At 41.0% G+C, this 21,898-nt stretch overlaps 1 protein-coding gene across 1 annotated transcript in view; it reads left to right on the top strand.

Moving 5' to 3' along the window:
• Window positions 1–5,397: 5,397 nt before the first annotated feature.
• The window catches only part of pbx3b (pre-B-cell leukemia homeobox 3b), a 78,499-nt gene continuing 61,998 nt past the window's right edge, over window positions 5,398–21,898 (top strand). Inside the window, exons 1-2 of the mRNA XM_088994623.1 lie at window positions 5,398–6,757; window positions 7,235–7,308. Of these exons, the coding sequence (XP_088850749.1) occupies window positions 6,510–6,757; window positions 7,235–7,308 (322 nt within the window). The 5' untranslated portion in view covers window positions 5,398–6,509. The remainder of the gene's footprint in view (window positions 6,758–7,234; window positions 7,309–21,898) is intronic.

Here is a 21,898-nt window from a genome sequence, read left to right as displayed (position 1 = left end):
GAAAGGGTGGTGATTAGCTGTCTGACGTAGTCATTTGTCTGGTGTTCCCTGTAAGATATATTGAGCATCCTTCTGTAACTCTTATGCTCAAACGCCTTGATCCTGCGCTCTGAGTCTGCTGTAAGTGTCCAGCTCTCACAGCCGTATAACAAGGTGGAGAGTACTAGAGACTTGTACAGCCTGACCTTCACTACAAATCCGATGGTATTGCTCCTCCAAATTCTGGCCAGTCTTGTCATGACTGATGTTGCTATTGCAATTCGTGATTTAATCTCCTTTGTGGAGCTGCCGTCCTCACTCACAAAGGACCCAAGGTATTTGAAATCCTTCACCACTTCTAAGGTTTGCCTGTTCATTGTGATTTTTGGTGGTGTTGTTTTATTGTAGCTATTGACCAGTATCTTGCTTTTCTCTGCGCTTATTTGCATACCGTAACCCCTCGCTACCTTTTCCAGTCTGGTGGTAAGCTCCTGGAGTTCGGCTTCGCTTTTTCCCATCAGATCTATGTCATCAGCGAACCGGAGGTTACAGATGGGTCTTCCTCCGATGGATATGGAGGTGTGAAACTCTTCTAGGGCTTCATCCATGATGTTTTCCAGTAAGATGTTGAATAGGACGGGGGACAGAAGACAGCCTTGTCGGACAACGATAGATGTTTTGAAAAGTTCCCCCATGGTGTTGTTCATGAGAACTGCACTGCTTGAGTTGATGTAGAGTGACTGAATGACCTGGATGAGATTCTTGTTGAAGTTGTAGTTTCGGAGCACCTGCCACATCCCCTCATGGCACACCCTGTCAAAGGCTTTCTTAAAGTCGAAGTGAAGTTGTGGAACAGGTCATGTTGATGCTGGATGTGTTTCTCGATAAGTAATCTGATGTTAAAAATCTGCTCTGTGGTACTCCTTTTTGGTCGGAATCCTGCTTGCTCATCTGCGATAATTTCCTCTGCCCTACTCTTTAGTCTGTTCAGGATGATCCTTAGCATCACTTTGCTTGCGTGGCAGATCAGGCTGATGGTACTGTAGTTCTGACACTGCCTTGAGTTCCCCTTCTTAGGGATAGGGATAACCAGAGATTGTGTCCATTTTTGGGGCCATTGCTTGGTTCTCCAAATATTCTGACAGATGTGTGTGAGTGCTTTAATTGTCTCGTGTCCTCCATGTTTCCACAGTTCAGCCAGGATGTTGTCGATGCGAGGTGACTTGCCGATCTTCAGGTTCCTTACTGCCTCCTCCACTTCTGCCTGGAGTATCGGCACGTCGTCATCTACGCTGATGACCTTTGCGGCGTCAGTGGTTACGTTCTGGTTGGGTTTTATTTTGAGGTTGTAGAGTTCCTGGCAGTACTCTGTCCATCTTCTGATTACTGCTGTCTTTTCGGTTAGCAGAGCACCGTCCCCATCTTCTATTATTGTTGCAGTATGTTGCTGCGTCTTTGTCAAAGCCTTCAATGTGGCGTATGCTGCTTTACTGTTGCCCCGTCGTATACTTGTGTCTATTTTTTCACACTGCTCTGTGATACACTTCTCCTTTGTTTCCCTCATCCTCTTCCTAATATATTTGTTCACCATAGTGTGCTGTTTCGCAGCCTCTGGGTCATCCTTCTTGGTCCTTTTTAGTGTCCTTCTGTGGTCACACAGATCAAGGATGTCATCTGTGACCCACGGTTTCTTCTTCTTCCTATACTTCCCTAATACTTCAGTCGCTGTTTCCACAAATGTGCTCTCCATAGCGTCTGTCAGTGAGTCGATGTCTTGTAGAAGGTTAAGGGTGGCAAATTTTCCTCCTATGCTTGCCTCAAATATTCCTGCAACTTGTGGGTCTTTTAGTTTTTCTAAGTTAAACCTGATTCGTGGTGAACCGTCTTGCTTTGGGCTTTTGAGTTTGAGTTTGAGTGTCATCAGCACCATATCGTGGTCGCTTCCCACGTCTGCGACAGGAAATGTCCTGGTTTGGGCTTTGTTTATGCTTGACTTGAATCTTTGAGGGGTCAATATATAGTCAATATGATTGTGTATGGCACCATTTGGTGAATGCCATGTCGTTCTGCGAGAGGTTTTATGTGGAAACAGTGTGTTGGCTGCGGTGAGCTTATGGCTCCTTGCAAATTCCAGAAGTCTTAAGCCTCTATCATTTGTTTCTCCTATCCCAAAACGCCCTGCTGTCCCTTCCCAGTGCTCATACGCATCTGTGCCTATTTTGGCATTCCAGTCTCCCTGGACAATGAGAAAGTCCTTCTTGGGTGTTGCCTTAATGGAATTTTCTAACTCCTCGTACAATGTTTCTACTGCATCATCATCATAGTCCGTCGTTGGGGCATACACTTGGATGATGGTGATATTCATGGGCCGCTCAGCAATCCGGATGCTGATGAGCCTGCTGGATATAGGCGTGCAGCTGATGACTGAGTTGATTTTGCTCTTGTTGACAATAAAGCCAACTCCATGTTGGTGTCTAGATTCTTCTCCACTATACCATATCTTGTGGCCTTCATCTGTGGTTGCCTCGCCACAGCTGGTCCACCTGACCTCCGCCAGTCCCAAGACATCCCACCTGTATCTGTCTAGTTCATGGGTCAGCCCTTTCACTTTCCCACAGGCATACAGTGTGCGGAAATTCCATGTACCAATAATGGTATCACTCCTTGGGAGGCTGTGATTTGATGGTGTTCTTGTCCCAGTAGCATACTTGTTGTCCCCACCCTGGGGCAAATCCGTGGGTAGCGCGGTCGTTGTTTTTCCGGGCCTCGACCGATCCGGCATGAGTGATCCTGACTGTTTGTACATCATGACATTTCAGTAGGCAATTAAACGTGGTGGTGCCTATCTCCTCTCCAAGCTCTTCACCAGGGGTTCCGGAGCCCCCCTGGTTACCCTTGTCTAGTTTAGCCTGCCGGTCGAAGCAGTTTGCCGTGGTGTGGCCGCAGAACCTCTGCTGCTTGGAGCCATAGACAAGAGCTGGGTGATGGTGAGGACAAGTTAGGGATCAACCAGCTATAAAGCATCAGCAATACAGCTGCGACCGTATCTCCCTCAAGGGTACTACCTCTCCCATACACCCCATACACCACTATATATATATATATATATATATATATATATATATATATATATATATATATATATATATATATATATATATATATATATATATATATATATATATATATATATATATATATATATATATATATATATATATATATATATCATCTCATTTTCCGTACCGCTTATTGTTCATTAGGGTCGCGGCGATTGCTGGAGCCTATCTCAGCTGTCTTCGGGCACGAGACGGGGGACACCTCGAATTGGTTGCCAGCCAATCGCATATATATATATATATATATATATATATATATATATATATATATATATATACAGTAAAGTCTCGTTGTATCGATATCGGTTATATCGATAGTACCGCTTATTACGATACTATTTTCATTTCCCTTGCACATTTCTAGTCTTTTTATGTATAATTAGTACCGTACCCGGTTATTGCGATAATCCGGTTATTACGGTGCTCCTTTTCATCCCCCGCCGGCCATTTTTGTTGTTTATATCGATATATCCGTCGCGCCATTGGTCAACTTGGTCACGTGTCTTGTTACGTGAGCCGCCATCGGTCGCGCCATTGGTCGACTTGGTCACATGAGCCGCCATCGGTCGCGCTATTGGTCGACTTGGCCGTGTGACTTTGTCACGTGACACACCATCGGTCGCGCCATTGGTCAACTTGGTCACGTGTCTTGGTTACATGTCACGCCATCAGTCGCGCCATTGGTCGACTTGGTCAGGTGACTTCGTTACGTGTCACGCCATCAGTCGCACCATTGGTCGACTTGGTCAGGTGACTTGGTTACGTGCCCAGCACCCGTGTAGCAGAGCCATTTTCATTTTCAGACGCTAGCTCGTGTGTAGCAGACGAGATTGAAGTGTTTGTGTTAAAAGGTAAAAATGGGAAGCAGAAGAAGATTGATGACTTTTTTAAATTGTATACATAATACAGTAAGATGTAAGCGTTGCAGTTTTCCTGTTGTGTTATGTACATGCCCACTGTACTGTATATGAATGCAATCGTTTTTTGCAACAATGTTTCTTGTTTTGTCTGCTGAAGCGCGATGATTTTGAAAATTATTAACATTCCATACTGTGTATTAAAGGACAGCCGATGTCACTTTTTATTCAAATGCAAATAAAAATGACTTCACGCCAAGACGTCTTGCATTGCTTGTGAATCCAAACAATGGCTTCAGATTCGGATAATATGCTTTCTTGTTACACATCCAGTTATGAATATGTTTCAAATACACTGTACTTCTGAAGATTAAAGCATACATGTTTACAATCATTAAAGAATTATATGTGCCATTTTGAGGCAACATTGGGGGAACATCTCTGACCCAAAAAAAAGGGAGCTAATGGCCAGCTCCGTTTCTTATATGGCGCTTGGCTGCCCTCTTTTGGCGGCTTTTGTTTAATGCAGTTCGGCGCAGGATCGGATATATCGATAGTCCCGGTTATATCGATATTTTTCGGACTCCCTTGAATATCGATATAACGAGACTTTACTATATATATATATATATATATATATATATATATATATATATATATATATATATATATATATATATATATATATATATATATATATATATATATATATATATATATATATATATATATATGGCTCCAAACCTTTATTTTGCAGCCACTGACAAAGACAAAACACGGACAATCCTGTCTTTGTATTTGCTGTGGGAGACTGAAATACACACATTCATTCACACTCACCGACAGTCAGACTGACTTTTGGACGCCTCTACCGAAGTCTGTCTGTTTCAGTTACCTTCAAGCAAATATTTGCATTCATAATGTTTAAGTTTCTGGAACATTGGCTGTTGGTTAATTGTCAATGTTTTATGTTTGTAGTTCACTTTTTTTCATTACAAAGGGAACATAAGCAACATTATTAGACTATGTTAATGCAGGTAAACATTATCCCCACTTCTCCTTTCAACTCGTCTTCTTTTTCTAAATGTTTCGCGCCACGAAGCCCCTTCATTGAATGGACAGTACAGTATACTTGGTGCTTTGCATCCTGCAGCCCAACAACGTGTCTGCTGCCATAGCAACTGCAAAGGAGCACAGAGCAGTGCCGCCTGCTTCGTGCAATGGATGTCGCTCTTAGCAACGACCAATCAGAAGTTGATATTCTTTTTTTTTTGCTTGTGCAGGGGCAGTGTGAAGATGGAGGGATTGAGTGGGTGGGCTTTGGACATCATGTATCTGCCAAGCAATAGGACGCGTGCGTCGTCACTCTTGCTCTTTCTTGACGTGGATTGGTGGAGCCAGCTTCATTTTGCAATCATATAAACATGTCTGCCGCTCGCACAGAGTGTGAGCCAAAGCCTTTGCGGGAGTGCACGCTGCTCTACATCAAACTGCATAAAAGTCTCGTTATGCATTTGCCTGTCTTGCTTTCAGGAGTAAATCTTGATTACTACACGGGAATATGCATTTAGCTGCGCGAGGACGCCTTACCCCAAAGACTGCTTTCCTCACTGTAATCAGATGCCTAACTACTCTTTCGTAACATTTTGGGCTTTTTCATTGCTCGGGTGAGAAGTGACAGGGGCGCAGACCCCTCCTCTATTGGGCGGGGCGTGCATTTCATTTTGTGTTTTGTGTGTATTTTTTTCTCTCCCCCCCTCGTGTTGCCTGCTCTGACACGTCTGCACTGAGTGAGTGGCATTGGCACACTGTCAATCGCTCACTATCAAACAACATAAAACACACACGGGCACACAAGTGCACCTCATAAATTTTCGCAAGGCAATGTATTTTTTATAATTTTATTTTGGCGCATCGCTTTACAATACATCGTTGCATCCCTATTAATTTTCTTGTTGCTTTTTTTCTCAGCAAATATCTCACAACTTTTTGTTCATTTTTTAAATTGAATAATATTCGGACAGCACCATATTTTTGGTAATACATGGTCTTCATTTCCGCAATAAGATTTTTTGTTTTACGCACAAGTGTTTGGGGCGTTGGATATGTTTGCCTCCCGATTAGGATTTTTGTGGACATTTTTTTGTGAGGAGATGCAGCGGAAATCCCACGAAGAGCGCCAATAAATGAGAGATCACCAAAGGAGCAATTGTGTCCAGAGTCGTCAAATCCCACAAACAGAGAGAAGATACATTGGCGCGAAGGGTCGCATTGGATAAGATGGACAACCTTCGACAATGTTGAAGTAGAAGTTTTGCATTAACTACTCACAATAAGGTAATATTTCCTCAAACGGCATCTCCTGTTTTGGCACTTTGGATCGTGCGTAAAGAGACAAGCTTCAACTTGGACACATTTACACCATCGCATCGCTGTGATACAGATATTTTTCGTGCTTTTGTTTGATTTTTTTTTTAAACACAGCGTCTGTGTTTTGGGGCACGCTGCCGTTCACCCTTATTGTCTTCAGCACATGTTCTAGCCCTTTTCGTATATGAGTTTTTCAATTTGTGTGGCTCAGTGCACAGACTCTTTAGCGGCTCCGATGGACGATCAAGCCCGCATCATGCAGTCGATCGGCGGAGTCAGTCTTGCCGGCCACTCGGTACAAGGGGGCATGGCCCTCCCGCCTCCACATGGACACGATGGCACGGACGGCGATGGACGCAAACAAGACATTGGCGACATTCTTCATCAAATAATGACCATAACCGATCAAAGTCTGGACGAGGCGCAAGCAAAGTTGGTTGTTTTTTTTTCTTTGATTTTGTAACTTGTAACACCTCACTAGAGAAAACGCATTATTATGATTAAACCTCATCAGAGCAGGCTGGGGTGCATTTAATGACGGTGACAATGATCAAGTGCATTTAGCGCCTCATAAAGCTTAAGCACACGAGAGGCTTGTCACTGTGCAGACAACAGTTTTTAATTGACACGATTGTTTGTCAAGTCAAACCCGACATGTGCTATTCAGAAAGTTTATGTGCACACTAGTTCTCAAACAATCATAAAAGATCTGGAAATATCTCCGAAGGCTTGATGAACGCACCCGTCAAATGATAGATTTTTACTGACGGTGATTAGTTTGATTGAATTTATTTTGGTACTTTGGACATCTAATGTGTTATCTCTTTTTGGCAAGTTAAGGATCATTGAACAGAAATGATTCATCAGTGAACTTATATCAATATTTCTTCTTGTCTTATACTGAAACAGGAAACATGGACTGAACTGTCACAGAATGAAACCAGCACTTTTCAGTGTCCTCTGTGAAATCAAAGAAAAAACAGGTAAGATTTGTTTCAAATGTATTTAAAAATGTATATAATTTTTGTCATTATTTAATCGATGACCTGCAGATCAATCAGACATTTGCCCCTCAGTCTGCAATCCAAGATACAGAGGACCATTGCCCATTTTATTCGGTGACGGCAAACTGTGAAATCATATATAATTTCAGTATACATGTAATATTATTTTGTACACATCCTTTATTTCTTTATCTTTCAAAACCCTGCACTGATGATAGGAAAAAACACATACACATATATCACACACTGGGCTTCAACAAGTTTGACTGTATGTTCTGTATTATGGATTAAGTATACAAACTATAGCAGCCTTGCCCTCTTTTTGTGTGTGAATTTTAAACTTTATGCAGACTCATATTAAATTTTTAAAATGTAAAATTATATAAAAATACATTGAACAAATTCATTGTACATGTTCATTCTTGGGGAATTATTTGGTGTAAATTTCGCATTTGCGATTGATGAATATATGTGTATTTTAGTGAGTATTTTGGGACTGAAATTATATTGTCACTGATTATTCAAAGTGTAATCGTGCAAATATTAAAGTTGAAAGCTTTTTTTCAGCAAGTGTGGTTTTTGAACAAACACAATTGCTGTAAATTCCCCAAAATGCATGTTGTGATACAAATCAAATTACTTCTTAATAAATATGGAGATCAACATTTCAAAAACAATTCTCAGATGCGCCATATTTTAAAATCAGCAATTCCAGAGATGACTGAAATTGGACATGCAAAAATGAAGACTTTCAAAATATTGCATCTCACAAAATTAGAATAAAATGACCAAACATAAGTGAGCAAATAGGAATGGAATAAAAAAAAACAATGTTGTGGGCTAGGAGTAATTTTAGCACCTCCGATAACTTGTCAGATTTGTGACCTTTGTGCGCTTTATGAGGAAATTGGCAAGGGGGAGATCGTAAAGGTTTATGAACTCCCCCTTACTCAGGTGCCGGTCACAGAAGCAAACAGAGGGTCTGCATTCGAGCCAAGGTGCTCAGTTTTTTGTTGCCTGTTAAGACAAAGCAACAGACAGAAGAAAAAATAGTGGCGTATGTCGCCTGAGTAGTGTGACGGTTTTTATTTGGCAAGTAATTTTACGGTGAACTGTAGACTTTTTAGAATGATACAAATGGGTTGGTTATATTTTATATATTTCCACAATCCCAACGCACATAAAGACATCCACTCAATTATCCGGCAACATTAGATTCCTCATTTGTTGCAAACATTCACGATGGGCTCGATCGGACTGTTAAAGGAGCCGGAGATGTAAATAATGGCAGAAATGACAAAAGCTGCAGATGAAAAAGATGAACTCCTGTGTATACGTACAGCAAGTGCTCTACAAAGAAGGACTGTGGATATGTGGAAACCTGTGGTTTGGAGTCACTGACAGAGCTCAGCTGGTGTGGTGGCCTTGTTGACCGTCTTGTTATTGCACACAGTGCACCTTTTACTGGCCCATGTACCAGCGCTCAAAGAGATTCCTTGGCCCTCTGCATGTCTCCTGAAATGGCACGCGGGGAGGGGGCTATGGCTGCAGGTTTGCAATGAAAATGCTCATCAAGATTGAAACCAAAAGCCATTTTATTTGCTGAGTGTGTATGGAATATTATACAATATTTAACTGAATAATTTTTGGTACAAGTATAATGGCAACTGTATGCTGGAAATGTGTAGTGAAACTAAAGGTTAAATATGTGGCAATGTATCTGATTTTCAAATTGCATTTGAGAGCTGGACTGAAAACTACATTGTCGAGCAGATGCGAGAAGTTCCCAATACTTTTCAGAACTTTCCAAGTCGTTCGTTGTTTTGTCGAGCACCAGCAGATTTCTGCATTACTAATGCCCTGAAAGCATGAATTCATTTTGATATGCTAATCAAGCATTATGCAAGAAATGAGATTTAGTGAAGCAGCATGAAGTCATTTGCCTGTCACTAAATTTAGTGTTTTAGCAGAAATGTCACTCCCCCCAACACCCTTCCGCCGCCACATCCTATTTTCTTGGATTTGCTCTCTGATAAATGCATGTGAGAGGTGCACTTTCCACAGTCCTTTATTTTCTTTCTTGGAGAAAAACGTTTAAATATCTAGTGAAATAATTGATTCTCAATCATTTTGGAACAAAGGGCAGCTTCATGCGGCACCTTTGCCCGCTAGCTGTATACAGTGAATGCATTCACAGAAAATTGCCTGCCATTCAAATGAGTTTTGCAGTTGTTCTTGTGCGCCGGGTTTATTTTAACCTGCTGGCGACTCCCTCTTTGATGCTTGGAAGAGAGGCTCACAGCGGCGGCAGCAGTGGGAGAGGCAAGAATAACAAAGGTGAAAGATTACCTCCATATGGTATTTCTGACCAGAAGAGAGAGGTTCTGTTGCTGGACTCCTCTTCGAAGTGAGGTTTAATCAATAGAGAGAGATTACAGAGAACTATTACAGGCTAAATCACAGAGTGCCACTGAGAGGCTTAGTCCTCTACACAGCTCTCTCTGCTGCATCGCCCTGCTTTGGCTACGGATTGACTTGTTATTTTGCTGACCTTTGGCTCATCAGGTTCCAAAACAAGGGGTGGGTTCTGCAAAACGTACTGAAAATGAAGGGAGGATACTGCATAGGTTTAAAACGCCCAAGACGATTTGGGGGATTCTAACAGTGCTTTTATATTAAATGTGATGCTAAACAAGGAGCACCGGTGTTAACTAAATACAGGCCAAGATTAGACTGGCATTGTCCAGATGCAAGGTCAAATAAAAGCACTACCTGCAGTAAACAGAGTGAGGAAATAAACATTTTAGAACTCTTTTGGGAACGTTCATTTCGTCGTTACTCGATGAACATCATGAGACAGCTCATTTCAATTGGTCTGTCGTTATATGATCCATGCATGCTTGGTTATTATTTATTACAATACAGTGCTCGAGTACTAATTATTAGGTCATTGATACTACTGAATTTACTGTCTGACCAACAGAGTGTCATGCTCTTTCATTTCCAGTCAACTAATGATGTGTTATTATCTTGAACATGAATAAGAAATGTATCCTTTTCCAAACACATTTCTCTTGGGTTGTCAGTCGTATGTCATACATTTATAAGTAATAATGTTTTGCTACAAGAACATAACTGGCCTGTAATACAAGTGAAATAAGATCATGTTTTATTTTTAATCAAGAATCAATAACTTTTTTAGAGTGATACATTTAATTTTCACATTTGTGGATAACAATGTGATGCTAAGCATTAATTTTGTTGAATTTGGATTCAAGAGATTTTAGATGCGTGTTTTTACCAAAACAGCAACCTAAAACGTGATTGACAAATGCTTTTGATTGGTGTTGGAATACATTTACGCGGCACAATATCATAGATATTTGGTTCTTCTGCTGAAAGCCCCACAGCAAAATACAGGCTTATATCATATAATGAGGTTTTATATATATTTGCCTTTGTGATTTTAGTGGGGTTGAAAAAGCTCCAATGTGCTCACAGGAGAAGCAAGCTATTCAAGACCAAAGACAATTGACTTTGGCTGCTTTTTGTCACAGGGAGCTCAGTGATGCGGCTGCAATGACTAGATAGTGTCGTGCCCAATGGCTCTCACGCAGCTGGGTTCCTGACTGGCTTCAATAGCGGGGCTTCTTGCGCTTCCTCTGCTAAAGCACGACGGGGACGCGGGAAGATATAGCTATTATCTACGCAGCTCCCCAACACCCTTCCGATTCCCCATCAGCAAAGAGGAGATGAGTGTGAGCCAGACAAAGAGAGTGGGGACCAAAAACAAAACAAAACAAAACCAAGGAATATGTATCATTTTCATTTGAAAGGCTAAACGCCTTTATACTGTGGCTAACTAGATGTCTTTGCACTGCTACTATCGGGCTTTTGCACAATAATCCAGTGCTCCATCTGCACCCATCGTGCACGTCTCTCCTTCTCGTTCGCTTTCTGTTGCTTGAAACATTTTTTTGCAAGCTCCTGTGCGATCAGCAGCTCATAATTGTTTTTTTCTTTTGCCCATACGTTATGCAAATGAGTCTTTATGGCAACTGGCATAACAATTAGCATTCACCAACAATATTTTAGTAGGTTAATTGCAAAATTTCTGAATTGTACATCTGAGCATTTAATTAGGCATGACAGAGGTGGCGAAATAGTTATCTTCAGGCGGTGGCAGCCAGCAGAGGCTGCTTGGGATGCAAAAGGGAAGGATTGATTGAAATGAGTTTACAGCGCGTGTATGCTGCAGATTTTCCTTCCTTGCACTCTCTTTCTCGAGTATAAAATGTCAACCTGAAACAAAACAAAAGCGGCTATCAAAAACTGACCCAAGTAGAAACACACTGCTGCTGACTTGATATAAAACGGAGCAAATTATACTTTAAAACAGACGTTGAATCTCAGGTTGCTTTTGTTTCAAGTTGTAATTGCAATGTTAATGGTTTGTAATTAATGACTGTCTGTTGCAAACACATACAATTTGGTTTTGTGAGAAAAAAACAAGTGTCAAGTAAGCAATGACGTTTCAAATATAAAATCCATTTCAGCATATGGGAAGCAAATAATTAAAATACATCTTGCTAATTTTCTATTGCCAACATGAGTTACCCCTCCCCCGACATCCTTTCCCTTTACTATTTACTGTATCGTTGTAACTTGCATGTCCCTCGATGGACGATTTACTTTCAGTTATTGGTCCTTTGCAAAGAAGGCTTGGGTGAGACTGGTACAAAGCAAGTCCTCTTGGTAATGACTCTGCTATTTATAGGTCCCTATTTCATCAGCTCTAGTGTTTCCTCCTGGGACAATAGACACCGTGATGTTCATTTACTCCGTACACATTACATGCGGAGATCCAAATGACCGATCATTTGTGAGTGCAGTGATGTTGGAAAGAGTCCGGCTGTCCTTTGTCGTCACCTTTCTAACTTGCATTTTTGAATGCACTCCCGTGTTACTTTGTTCACATTGTTGTAACGCCACAGGCTTACCAGCATATTATTCTGTTTATCGCTGTCAAGTAAGCAATGGCGTTTCAAATATAAAATCAATTTTGTATCACACATACCTTTGTTTACACAATTGTCTAAAATTTCTCCAAAACAAAACAGGGAGATTTGCACCGAAGAAAACAAAGGTCCTCTCCTCAATGCCCCACCATTCAGTTTCCCTACATTACAATGATGTATTGAAAGTGAAATAGGAAAAAAAAGACAGCAAAGCAATGAAATTTTAATCGGTGTCTTCTCCCACTTTAATAAGGCAAATAATTCTTATTGGCTGCTGTGTTAAGCTTCTAATATTTAATTCATAACAAAGCTCACGTTATTCTGTGTTCGTCTTGAGTTCAGCTTCACATTGCTGCCTTCCAGGAGGGGAAAATGAAGTGCACACTGCACTTTTTTTCGATATGAAATGAGGCACACTACTATGAAATTGTTTTGAAGTTGTCTTGTGAAATAAAATATGCAGGTATTATACCTTTAATTAACTATTGTACTGGGAGACTGCAATGGCCCCAGCCGCTGATCAGCGCATAAAGACTGACTCTCCTGCCTTTGTAATTTAGCTCACTGTCACTAAGATATGACCATTGGCTGAGCATACCATTTTTTGTTATTATTCTAAGTCCTTGAAGTGCATTTTTGTGTCTGAAGTAATGGAAAGATGGCAATGGGCCAGCAAGCTAGGTGCTGGCTCATGTTACACTGAAACAGCGGGCCCTGTTTTCGTCTCTTGGTGGCTTAATTGGTGTCAGAGCCCCGGGGATAAAGAGTTCTTGCTCTGAAACACAGCCACACAGACCCTGTCTTCCCTCAACCGGCAGCAGCGGCCGGCGTCTGCTGGTGAACGAAGACTAAGCCGTGGCTTAAAGATACCAAATGATGATTGGGATGACAGAAATTAATATGCGCTTGTTCCCAGAAAGCTATGATTAATGACAGTGAGCGGGGGAATGCTGTTCCTCTCTTTGCTCCTCTTTGATAGGCTTTGGAAAAACAAAACAAAAGACAGTGTTGCAATGTTCTCCTCTCTTTCGATAGCGGCCGTCATCAAGAGTACAGAAATGTACTCAACTTGGCACAAAGCATAGCAGAGGAACGTCTCAACATGGACATGGTTATGATTACAACTGAGTGCATTTTAAATATCCCGAGTGTCATTGTGATTTTATTTTTCATAACATAACAGACACTAGATGATTTAAAGTGATAATATGGCTGAACTGGCACTCGGTACAGCGCGGGCTGTGCCAAAGTCAAACAATCCTAATTTGGATCAGCACCAAATTGTAAACCTTCATAGATACCCACATCATGCATATGTCTGCGTTTTTTTCATTAAGGTTCATGCATTATTCAGTGAGAAATTCAGCAAAATGTGTCTCCTTGCATTGTAAACAAAACCAAAATCCGCATATTCATCCGCACCATCAGTGGTTTGATCTTCTTTGGCCCATGTCCCTTTTCTTCAAAAGTTCTGGGGGGAAAAATCCATCATTTTTGCAAATATCTAATGGTTATCAAAATATGTCCTTGTTTGAAAGAGCTTAAAATAAAATGCTTTTCATTTGTAAAACAAAGTCATTCCTTTGAACCTGTACACATAAACACACACAACGTGTGAACGTGTGTGGTGGTGCGATGTTGCCACGATAATGATCTGTATCTGTTGTGTCCTAGGTGGAGACACATGAATATTTTATTGTGTCTGCAAGAGAGAATCCCCAGACCTTTCTGTTCATTTCTTACTTTCTCTACTCCCAGCAAGTTCCTCACTAAGTAATGGTGAATTAAAATGATAGAAATTACAATGTAAGGGCTTCCTCAGGACGTTTATCTCTGCAAAATGCAGTTTGAAATTCAAATGGAAAGTTTTGTCAACCAGCATTCTGCTGAGTTGGTGCGTGCGTCTCACGCTGGCTTCTTGAAAAAAGCACTCCCTCTGTCAAAATGATTGATGTGCATTAAGTGTGCACTTTTTACATCACACCGTTCCGGAAGATGATGTGGGCGCATGGATATGAGTTAAACAGTGAATGAGTCTCCTATTTTATTGATCCATTTCTTGTGAAGGCGCTCCCGAAGACGGCCGTCAGCTTTGACCGCCTGTGTCAGGGATGTACGCTGACACCAAGATCCCGTCCTCATTGTGGGTGCATTTGCTTGATCAAAGAACAACAGCGATGGTCCCATTCTTGTCATCTTGCCTTTGGAAGAAACAGACAGAAACACTTGTCCCGAGGTTACTTATTGTGCCCTTAATGCAATTAGGTAAAAGGTTTCCTTGCAAACAGAATCAGTTGTTGAGGGACGGCAGGCGTGCTTTCTCTCCTATACATATTATGCATTCGTTGTTAAATGTGTGTGTGTGTGTGTGTGTGTGTGTGCGTGCATGCGTGTGCGAGTGTTGGCAGGCCTGATAGGCTGCAGTGTGAAGGTGAAGTGCGTGATGCTTGGAGATGCCTGTGTAAGTATGCAGAGCACGGCAACCGTCACCCGGGTGCTGAAGGAGAGCATGGAGTGGCAGAGTTAATTTATTTAATGACTGAGCGTCTTATATCTCCCAAGCCCTGATTAGAATCCATGCTTGATGAGGGAAGAGATAGAAGGCTTTGAACTGCCCTCGGGCCTTTGCACATACATTCTTATCCAGCTTTTTTTAATCTACCCCACCACCTCTGTAGACTTTTGTTTAACACACATATATAAAAAAGATATGTATAAAAAAGGGCAGGGCTATTTCCACCTTTCAAGGCAATGATCAAGACCATAAACATACAAATGTAGGAAGATTTAAAACCTTGCTGGTTATTTATTTATTTATTTATTTATTTATTTATTCGTGTATTCATTTATTCATTCATTTATTCATTCAGTTATTCATGCATGTGTTTATTTGTTTTTTTGTTTCTTTCTTTCAATTATGGCACCCTGAACTGATGCAATCAGATTAGAAAATATTTGCCTCCATTTTCATTAAAATTTTTGCTTCAGACAAATGACTTCCTCCCTTCTGTTCAGTGACCTTTTTTCATTATTTTATTTTATTATTTTTTTGTAGAATTGAGTGGTGAATTATGCATCAAGTATTTTTTTATAATACGGCTGGAAATAACAACAAAGTAAAAGTAGATAAGATGTGATATATTTACTCACAGAATGTTTATATTTTTATGAGCAAAAATGCAACATCCAGGATTCTTAATACGTATGTCTATCAAATGTTGTTTCATGATAAAAGTTGTGATTCCTCAACACAGGTGTTCAGATCAGGTACAGTATATAAACACAGTAATTGCTAATATTTAAATATAATGCACATAGTGAAAAAGACATAATTTATGTCCAGCCATTCATTTTTTAAAACCAGTTAGGCAACCATCAATATTGTCTTTTACACAATTAGCAGTGTGGAGGTTTTGGTAAAGTTTCAAGATCACATCTATACTTTTGAGTTCCTTATTTTGCAAACATTGTTTCAGTTAAAGTTCCCAAAATTATTTTCTCCACGACTTGGAGTGAGTTATAGTACTTTTACTGTGATGGCTTCAAGATAAGTGTGTGTGCATGTTTCTTAATGTATATTTTTACACCTTGTATGTGTGAACATGGAACAAAATATTCATTTGTTTCTTTGCACGCGTGAATTTTTGTGCGGCGGACTTTGTGATAAAGGCAACGCGCCGGTGCACTCTATGAACGTGGGAAAGCCAAACAGAATGTGTCACTTTGGCTGCAGTTATAAGAATCATGACCTTCCTCTTTGCCAGCATGCCCCTCACAGAGCCAATGCTCTGCGCTGTAGATCTGTGCTGGCGGTGGGAGGGAACACAAACAGCGGGGGGGAAAAATAGTCCAAAACCATAATTGTCAGTAGCTGTGGGTGGCAAAATAATGAAATACTTCTTAGAGCGATCATGAAAGCGAAGGTGAGGCAAAGGAACCAAATGGATGGGCGGGTGAAGGGAAAACAAAAACAAAAAAACTTCCCAGCTTCTTCTTTCTCCACAAGCTATCATCAGTAATGTCTGTCGCAGCAGCCTCACAAAGCAGAAATTATTTCTTCAGGCGTTGCTGTCAAGTATTATTCAAATAACTCCAGCCTCACGTTTGAATAACAGCCGACATTTTGAATTAATTAATCAGACAAGATAGTCTGGGCCTTTTCTCATTAGTCTACAGGTCAGACCAGGGAAGATATGTGCGCTGGTGATGATATACTTGTCTTTAATAGTGATTTATGGAGATTTTGGATTGTACTCAATTTGTCAAAGGGCCTGCTAGCAGAAAAAAATAGGACAATGAATATTTCATTACCTTATCTTTGATACGTTCCGTGATGCTGAAAGATACTGTCCTGTGTTTAGATGCAATTTTATAGTCACTCTCCTTGAATCAGGGGAACACGCGTGTGTGCGCACACACTTACACACAAACACACACACACACACACACACACACACACACACACACACACACACACACACACACACACACACGCACGCGCACACACACACACACGCACACGCACACACACACAGAACCCCCTCCCACACACACTTTTAATCTCCTTTCATAGCTCTTCTCCATTTTACTTTTCCTATGCAATTAAGCTTGAGCCGTAAATTATAACTGTGTCGTACTTTAATTATCATGGTGTAAAAATAGAGTTCCTGTCTTTGATAGGATTTCATTAACTCACTCAGTATTCCATCCCAAAGTCAAACTTTTTTTTTAATGAAGGCAGCTTTGAATTGAACATCCTTCACCGATCAGTAAAATGAGATTTTACTCTGTGTTCCCGGCAAAAGTTAAGACACGTAGCTTGACTATTTGAACACATGTTTGTATTGAGTAAATAAGAAGAGATATGTGAATGACGCGTGGAGTAATGCAAGCATTAATGATCTAATGCCATCTGCCATTTCAGGTTTAAGATAATCAACACATTTCATTTGGAATAGATTTTTACAAGCCCCGGTAGAAGACATGCCACAAATTCAGCGCGCGTCTGTGATGGGTTGCTAATCTGAGAGCGTGCGCAGTGAGAGTGTGCACATGATTGGAAGGATACTGCACGCCGTTTCCATTGCGCCGAGCAGCCCACACAAAATGCACCAACAATGGTGTGACAAAACATTGAAACAAATTGCTGTCGGGCTGCCGTAACAGCAAGTGCAGCGATTTTTATCTGACGTGTGGAAGCCCAAGACATGGAACGCTGACATGTATCTAGAAACACCTTTGAAAGGCGGGTGATAGCGATCAGGATATGCCCAATACCCTGTGTAACAATAGTCATCATTATTTGATATTATTACTCTTTTCTTCAAGAGTCAGGCCAAGATAGAAAGATATGCACGTGTGCATGTTTAAAGTCATGATAATAAATGATCCTGGTCTTTTATTAGCATATCTTAGTACAAATATACAGTTCAACTGAATTATGCGGCATTATCAAAGAGAATAGAATGTTATTTTGAATTCATACAGAATAATGCATTGCTCAGAGCAAAGGGCCTTGTTTTGTTTGCATGTTGACTGTAAACACATTCCAAGGGTAGGTCATTGGTTATGTCCCGTCTGCTCTCATTATCCACAGGTGGGTCATGTTGAAGACGGAAATGTCTATATGAATTGGAAATGTTTTTTATTTATTATTTTTTGGGGGGAAGGGGTTCAGGGGACTGTCTGTCTGTAGTGACAGAGCTTCTTTTCCCACATGTTGAAAAACTTGATCATGATGTCCACCGAGTAAACACTTGGAATTCAAATGAAGCACATTGCTTTTTTTTATCAAATTCTGTGATAGAGAGGAGTCACTGCGGGATGCTCCATCTATTCTCTGCTGTATTGTTATTTTCTCCCTTATAGGTTCCTAATGAGGAATCGGCGCTCATTATGATTTTAAGGATGCGAGAAGAAAGCTTTTAATTAATGATATGTAAATGGTTCTGAATTGATTATGTTACAATATCAAGAGAGATTGGTAGAAGCTGTGGTGCAATATATTTTAATTAAGAATTAATTAAAAATGATGGCAATTTTATAGAGCCTCACTAAAAATTAAAATATATATATTCTCTGTCACAATTAAATCAGCCTCTGATTAAATAAACAGACATGTTCCGGTAGAATTCATTGAGGAGTTACATATTAGATACCAAGTAGAATTATACTCAAGATTAAAAAAAAGGATGCTTGTGGAGTGTCACGGTCGACCGCCAGCCGAGTCTGGGGTTCATGGTGATTAATCTCATTCTTAATTCATGAGATCCTCGTGGTCTATGTTGGTGGGATCAATGGTAACATGTTTGCCTATTCAAATTCAGCATCTTCAATCTGCAATATGAAACGATGATACAAATGCATTTTTGTCTTCTCACTTGTGGCCTGTGAATCCCTACCTCAAACAAAATTAACCAGTTTATGAGGTTAAGAGATTTGTGTGCAAAAGATGATCCTGTTAACCTTTTTAATTGCTGTCTGCCTTTCTTTCATTCCTTCTTCGGGGCAGATGCAAACAGAAGACATTAGCTGCATTAATGGTGTGAGCCACTATTAAAGGGAGCGAGGTCTTTGTTTTCTGCTAACGGTGGCATGCATGCGCTGTGCTAAACTCGGCGATCAATGGCAGAGAGGCTGCTATCACAGCACTTGGAGCAGGCGTAGCTCATGGGGGAGGGAACAGGGGTCCCTGGTGGTTCATTTTGATTGGAGCACAGAGTTTGGTGTTGAAAGGCGAGGGGGACAGACAGGCTGTTGGAAGCAAATCCCACTGGATCAGTTAGAGCTTTGCAACAAAAACACCTTGATTCCAAGGAACATTTGCTTTGGAAAAGGGTGAATTTAAATAAAAAGCCAACCAGAGAACACAAAGCTCTCAGACATTTCTGAAGGTTTATGTGTTCAGAGAGAAAGAGTGCAGCTCAAGCTGAAAATTAATTTGCAATTCATGTTTCACATCACAGTAAATTACTTCCGTGTAAAGGAGGGTGGTGTTGAACTCGGAATTCTGGACATAGTGTTATTTACAGTACAGTGTGTTAAAAAGCAAAAATAATATAAGGTAGCATGGGGTTTAAAGACACAACTGATGCTGTAGGTTCATGTGTGTGTGCATACTTGTGTGTCGTCTGCGGTATTTTATGAGCAAACCAATCTGTTCTGAGTGTCATGGAGGATGTGCTGCTTGAAATGGAGCAAGTGCCGAATGGATTGGTAGTCCAGGTCCCCGCTCATATCGTGTCACGTGTTGCAGGCTGGAAGCAAAATGAGCATCTCCATGTACACACACAAAGCCATGATCTCCAGAGAAGCATGCTCAAACGGCAGGTGGCATATATATTTGTTCATGTATTGCGTACTGTGAATGTTGGGCATGAGTGTTATTTTTTACAGTGGCAACTCGTTCCAATACACCACTGTTGGTATGGAGGCCTTTGTCAAAAACGGAGTCGTCTTGCCACAGGCTCTCGAGTGAAAACATAACTTTACTGCCTTGTGAGTCATCACCAAGTCACTGTACACCACAGGTGTCAAAGTCAAGGCCCGCGGGCCAAATCCGGCCCGCCACATCATTTTTTTCGGCCCGCGAAAGCAAATCAAACTTGTTAAATTCTATGATGCTTGCTAAAATCTGAGCCAAAATTTCATATTTTTGGATGTCAACCACAATAAAAGTCATTATTCTTGACTTCAGATTTGAAAACGAGTTATTCATTAATTTGCTGTGTGCTCTATATGTAATATTTGAAGGGATTTAAACATTCTAATTGGTTCCCCAAATTCATAACGGCCCTCGAGAGGAAACCATAACTACAATGTGGCCCGCGGCAAAAAAATGACTTTGATACCCCTGCTCTACACTGACCAAGAGACCACAGAAAATAAGCTGTTTTATAGATATAAAGACCATTTTGTTCTTCCAACACTCATAGCAGTAAACACTTTCTTCATTTGATTACGAAGCAAAACCCATCATAAGGTGTCACTGAAGCCAGGGATGCTTCTGTAAATGTTTTGTGTGTGTGTGTGTGTGTGTGTGCGTGTGTGTGTGTGTGTGTGTGTGTGTGTGTGTGTGTGTGTGTGTGTGTGTGTGTGTGTGTGTGTGGGTGGGTGGGTGGTGTAATTTCCATGTTCTCTAAAGAAGTTATGTTCTCAGAGATTATTACTGTCACCGCTCGTGGCTAACAGCAGAAGCAGCGCTTGCTATAACAGAAAGTGAAGGAAGATGGTGGGGGGAAGGGTCAGCATGTGAACTGGATGATGGGAGCAAGAACATGAAACAATGCTGGGGCAACGTCTGGTGGGTTCGCTGCACAGAATTACAAGCGAGGGAGCAGGCCTGCTGAGGCAATTACATCTTAATGGGGTCATTTGGAAGGCAATTGCCAGGGGTTAATGTAGTATGGAGAGATGAGGTGAGATTGAAGTAAAATTTTGGGTTTGAAAATGTGTTCAAATGAAAAGGGAGCGAGTGGCCTGATTGCATGATGGCAGACTGGGTGGAACATGAAAGCAGAGAGAAGCTGATGTGTCCTCTTCCTACAATCCGCTCACCACTTAGGTTAAAACACACCTGTGTGCACGAGCTGTGTTTTTCCTGAAAATATGCTCTTCAACGCTTAAAAATGTCCACTCCGTTTGACCTTTCATTCCTAATCACAAGATATTATCGCTATTGTTTACTCTTGCTTTAGTTTCCCCGCAAAGATTACAGGAGCCTGCGATATAATTGAAATGGTGCAATATATGCTGCGGAACCTATAAGAGACACCTTTGAGAATGGTTGAAAAGGTTCATTATACACTGTTGCGTTATCCAGTTCATTACCTTAATTGCCCAACATAAATTGGCGCTCGAAGGCTGCACTAGAGCTTTAGGAAGGATTCTTTGCCAGGACCCCCTGGCCCTGGTCTCATCTCCCTTATCCCCTGATTTGTAGCACACAAACCAATCAAGCTGAAGCCCAACTTTGATCAAATCCAAGTTCACTTAAATTGAGCCATGCGAAATCCTCTGGGAGCTGCCATGTGTGCTGAGGCAAAGGAGGTAGCGGTGCCAGTGTGGCTGCTGTGGCTGCTGCCTTTGACCGGGTTGGATCAATGCAAAAGAGTTGATTTATCATCCGCCTTTTCAAAACGCGAGCATTCTTACGCACTAATCTTCACGAATCAAAGTGAACATGACTGGTGAGTGTAGATTATTTGATAGTCCACATGCTCTATTACTCCAATTTCCTTCTGTGTGCGTCACTGTGTCTCTTCTCCTTGCCCCTCAGCATAGCTTTTGGCCATGAGCCGGCCGGGCATTACACTCAGACATATTTTTCCAGGCTCTCCAAAGGCTATTTGAACATGATTCCCATTTGGCCGTTACCCATTAGGAATGTTCCAAATCATTTGCAAAAAAATATTTTTTTTTATAAGATAATGGATTCAAGACTTGCTTTACTACCCACACCCACAGGTCAAACTTTACATCATCTTCCTTTTTTTGATCGGCTGATGGGTTTATTGCTACGGAAAGTTTTCTCCATACATTTTTACTACAAT

Source organism: Hippocampus bargibanti, linkage group LG04, assembly GCF_051943395.1.
Source record: "Hippocampus bargibanti isolate YZ-2025 linkage group LG04, ASM5194339v1, whole genome shotgun sequence".
Classification (NCBI taxonomy): Eukaryota; Metazoa; Chordata; class Actinopteri; order Syngnathiformes; family Syngnathidae; genus Hippocampus; species Hippocampus bargibanti.
Note: the sequence above shows the minus strand (reverse complement) of the source record. Positions and strands in the feature narration are given on the sequence as shown.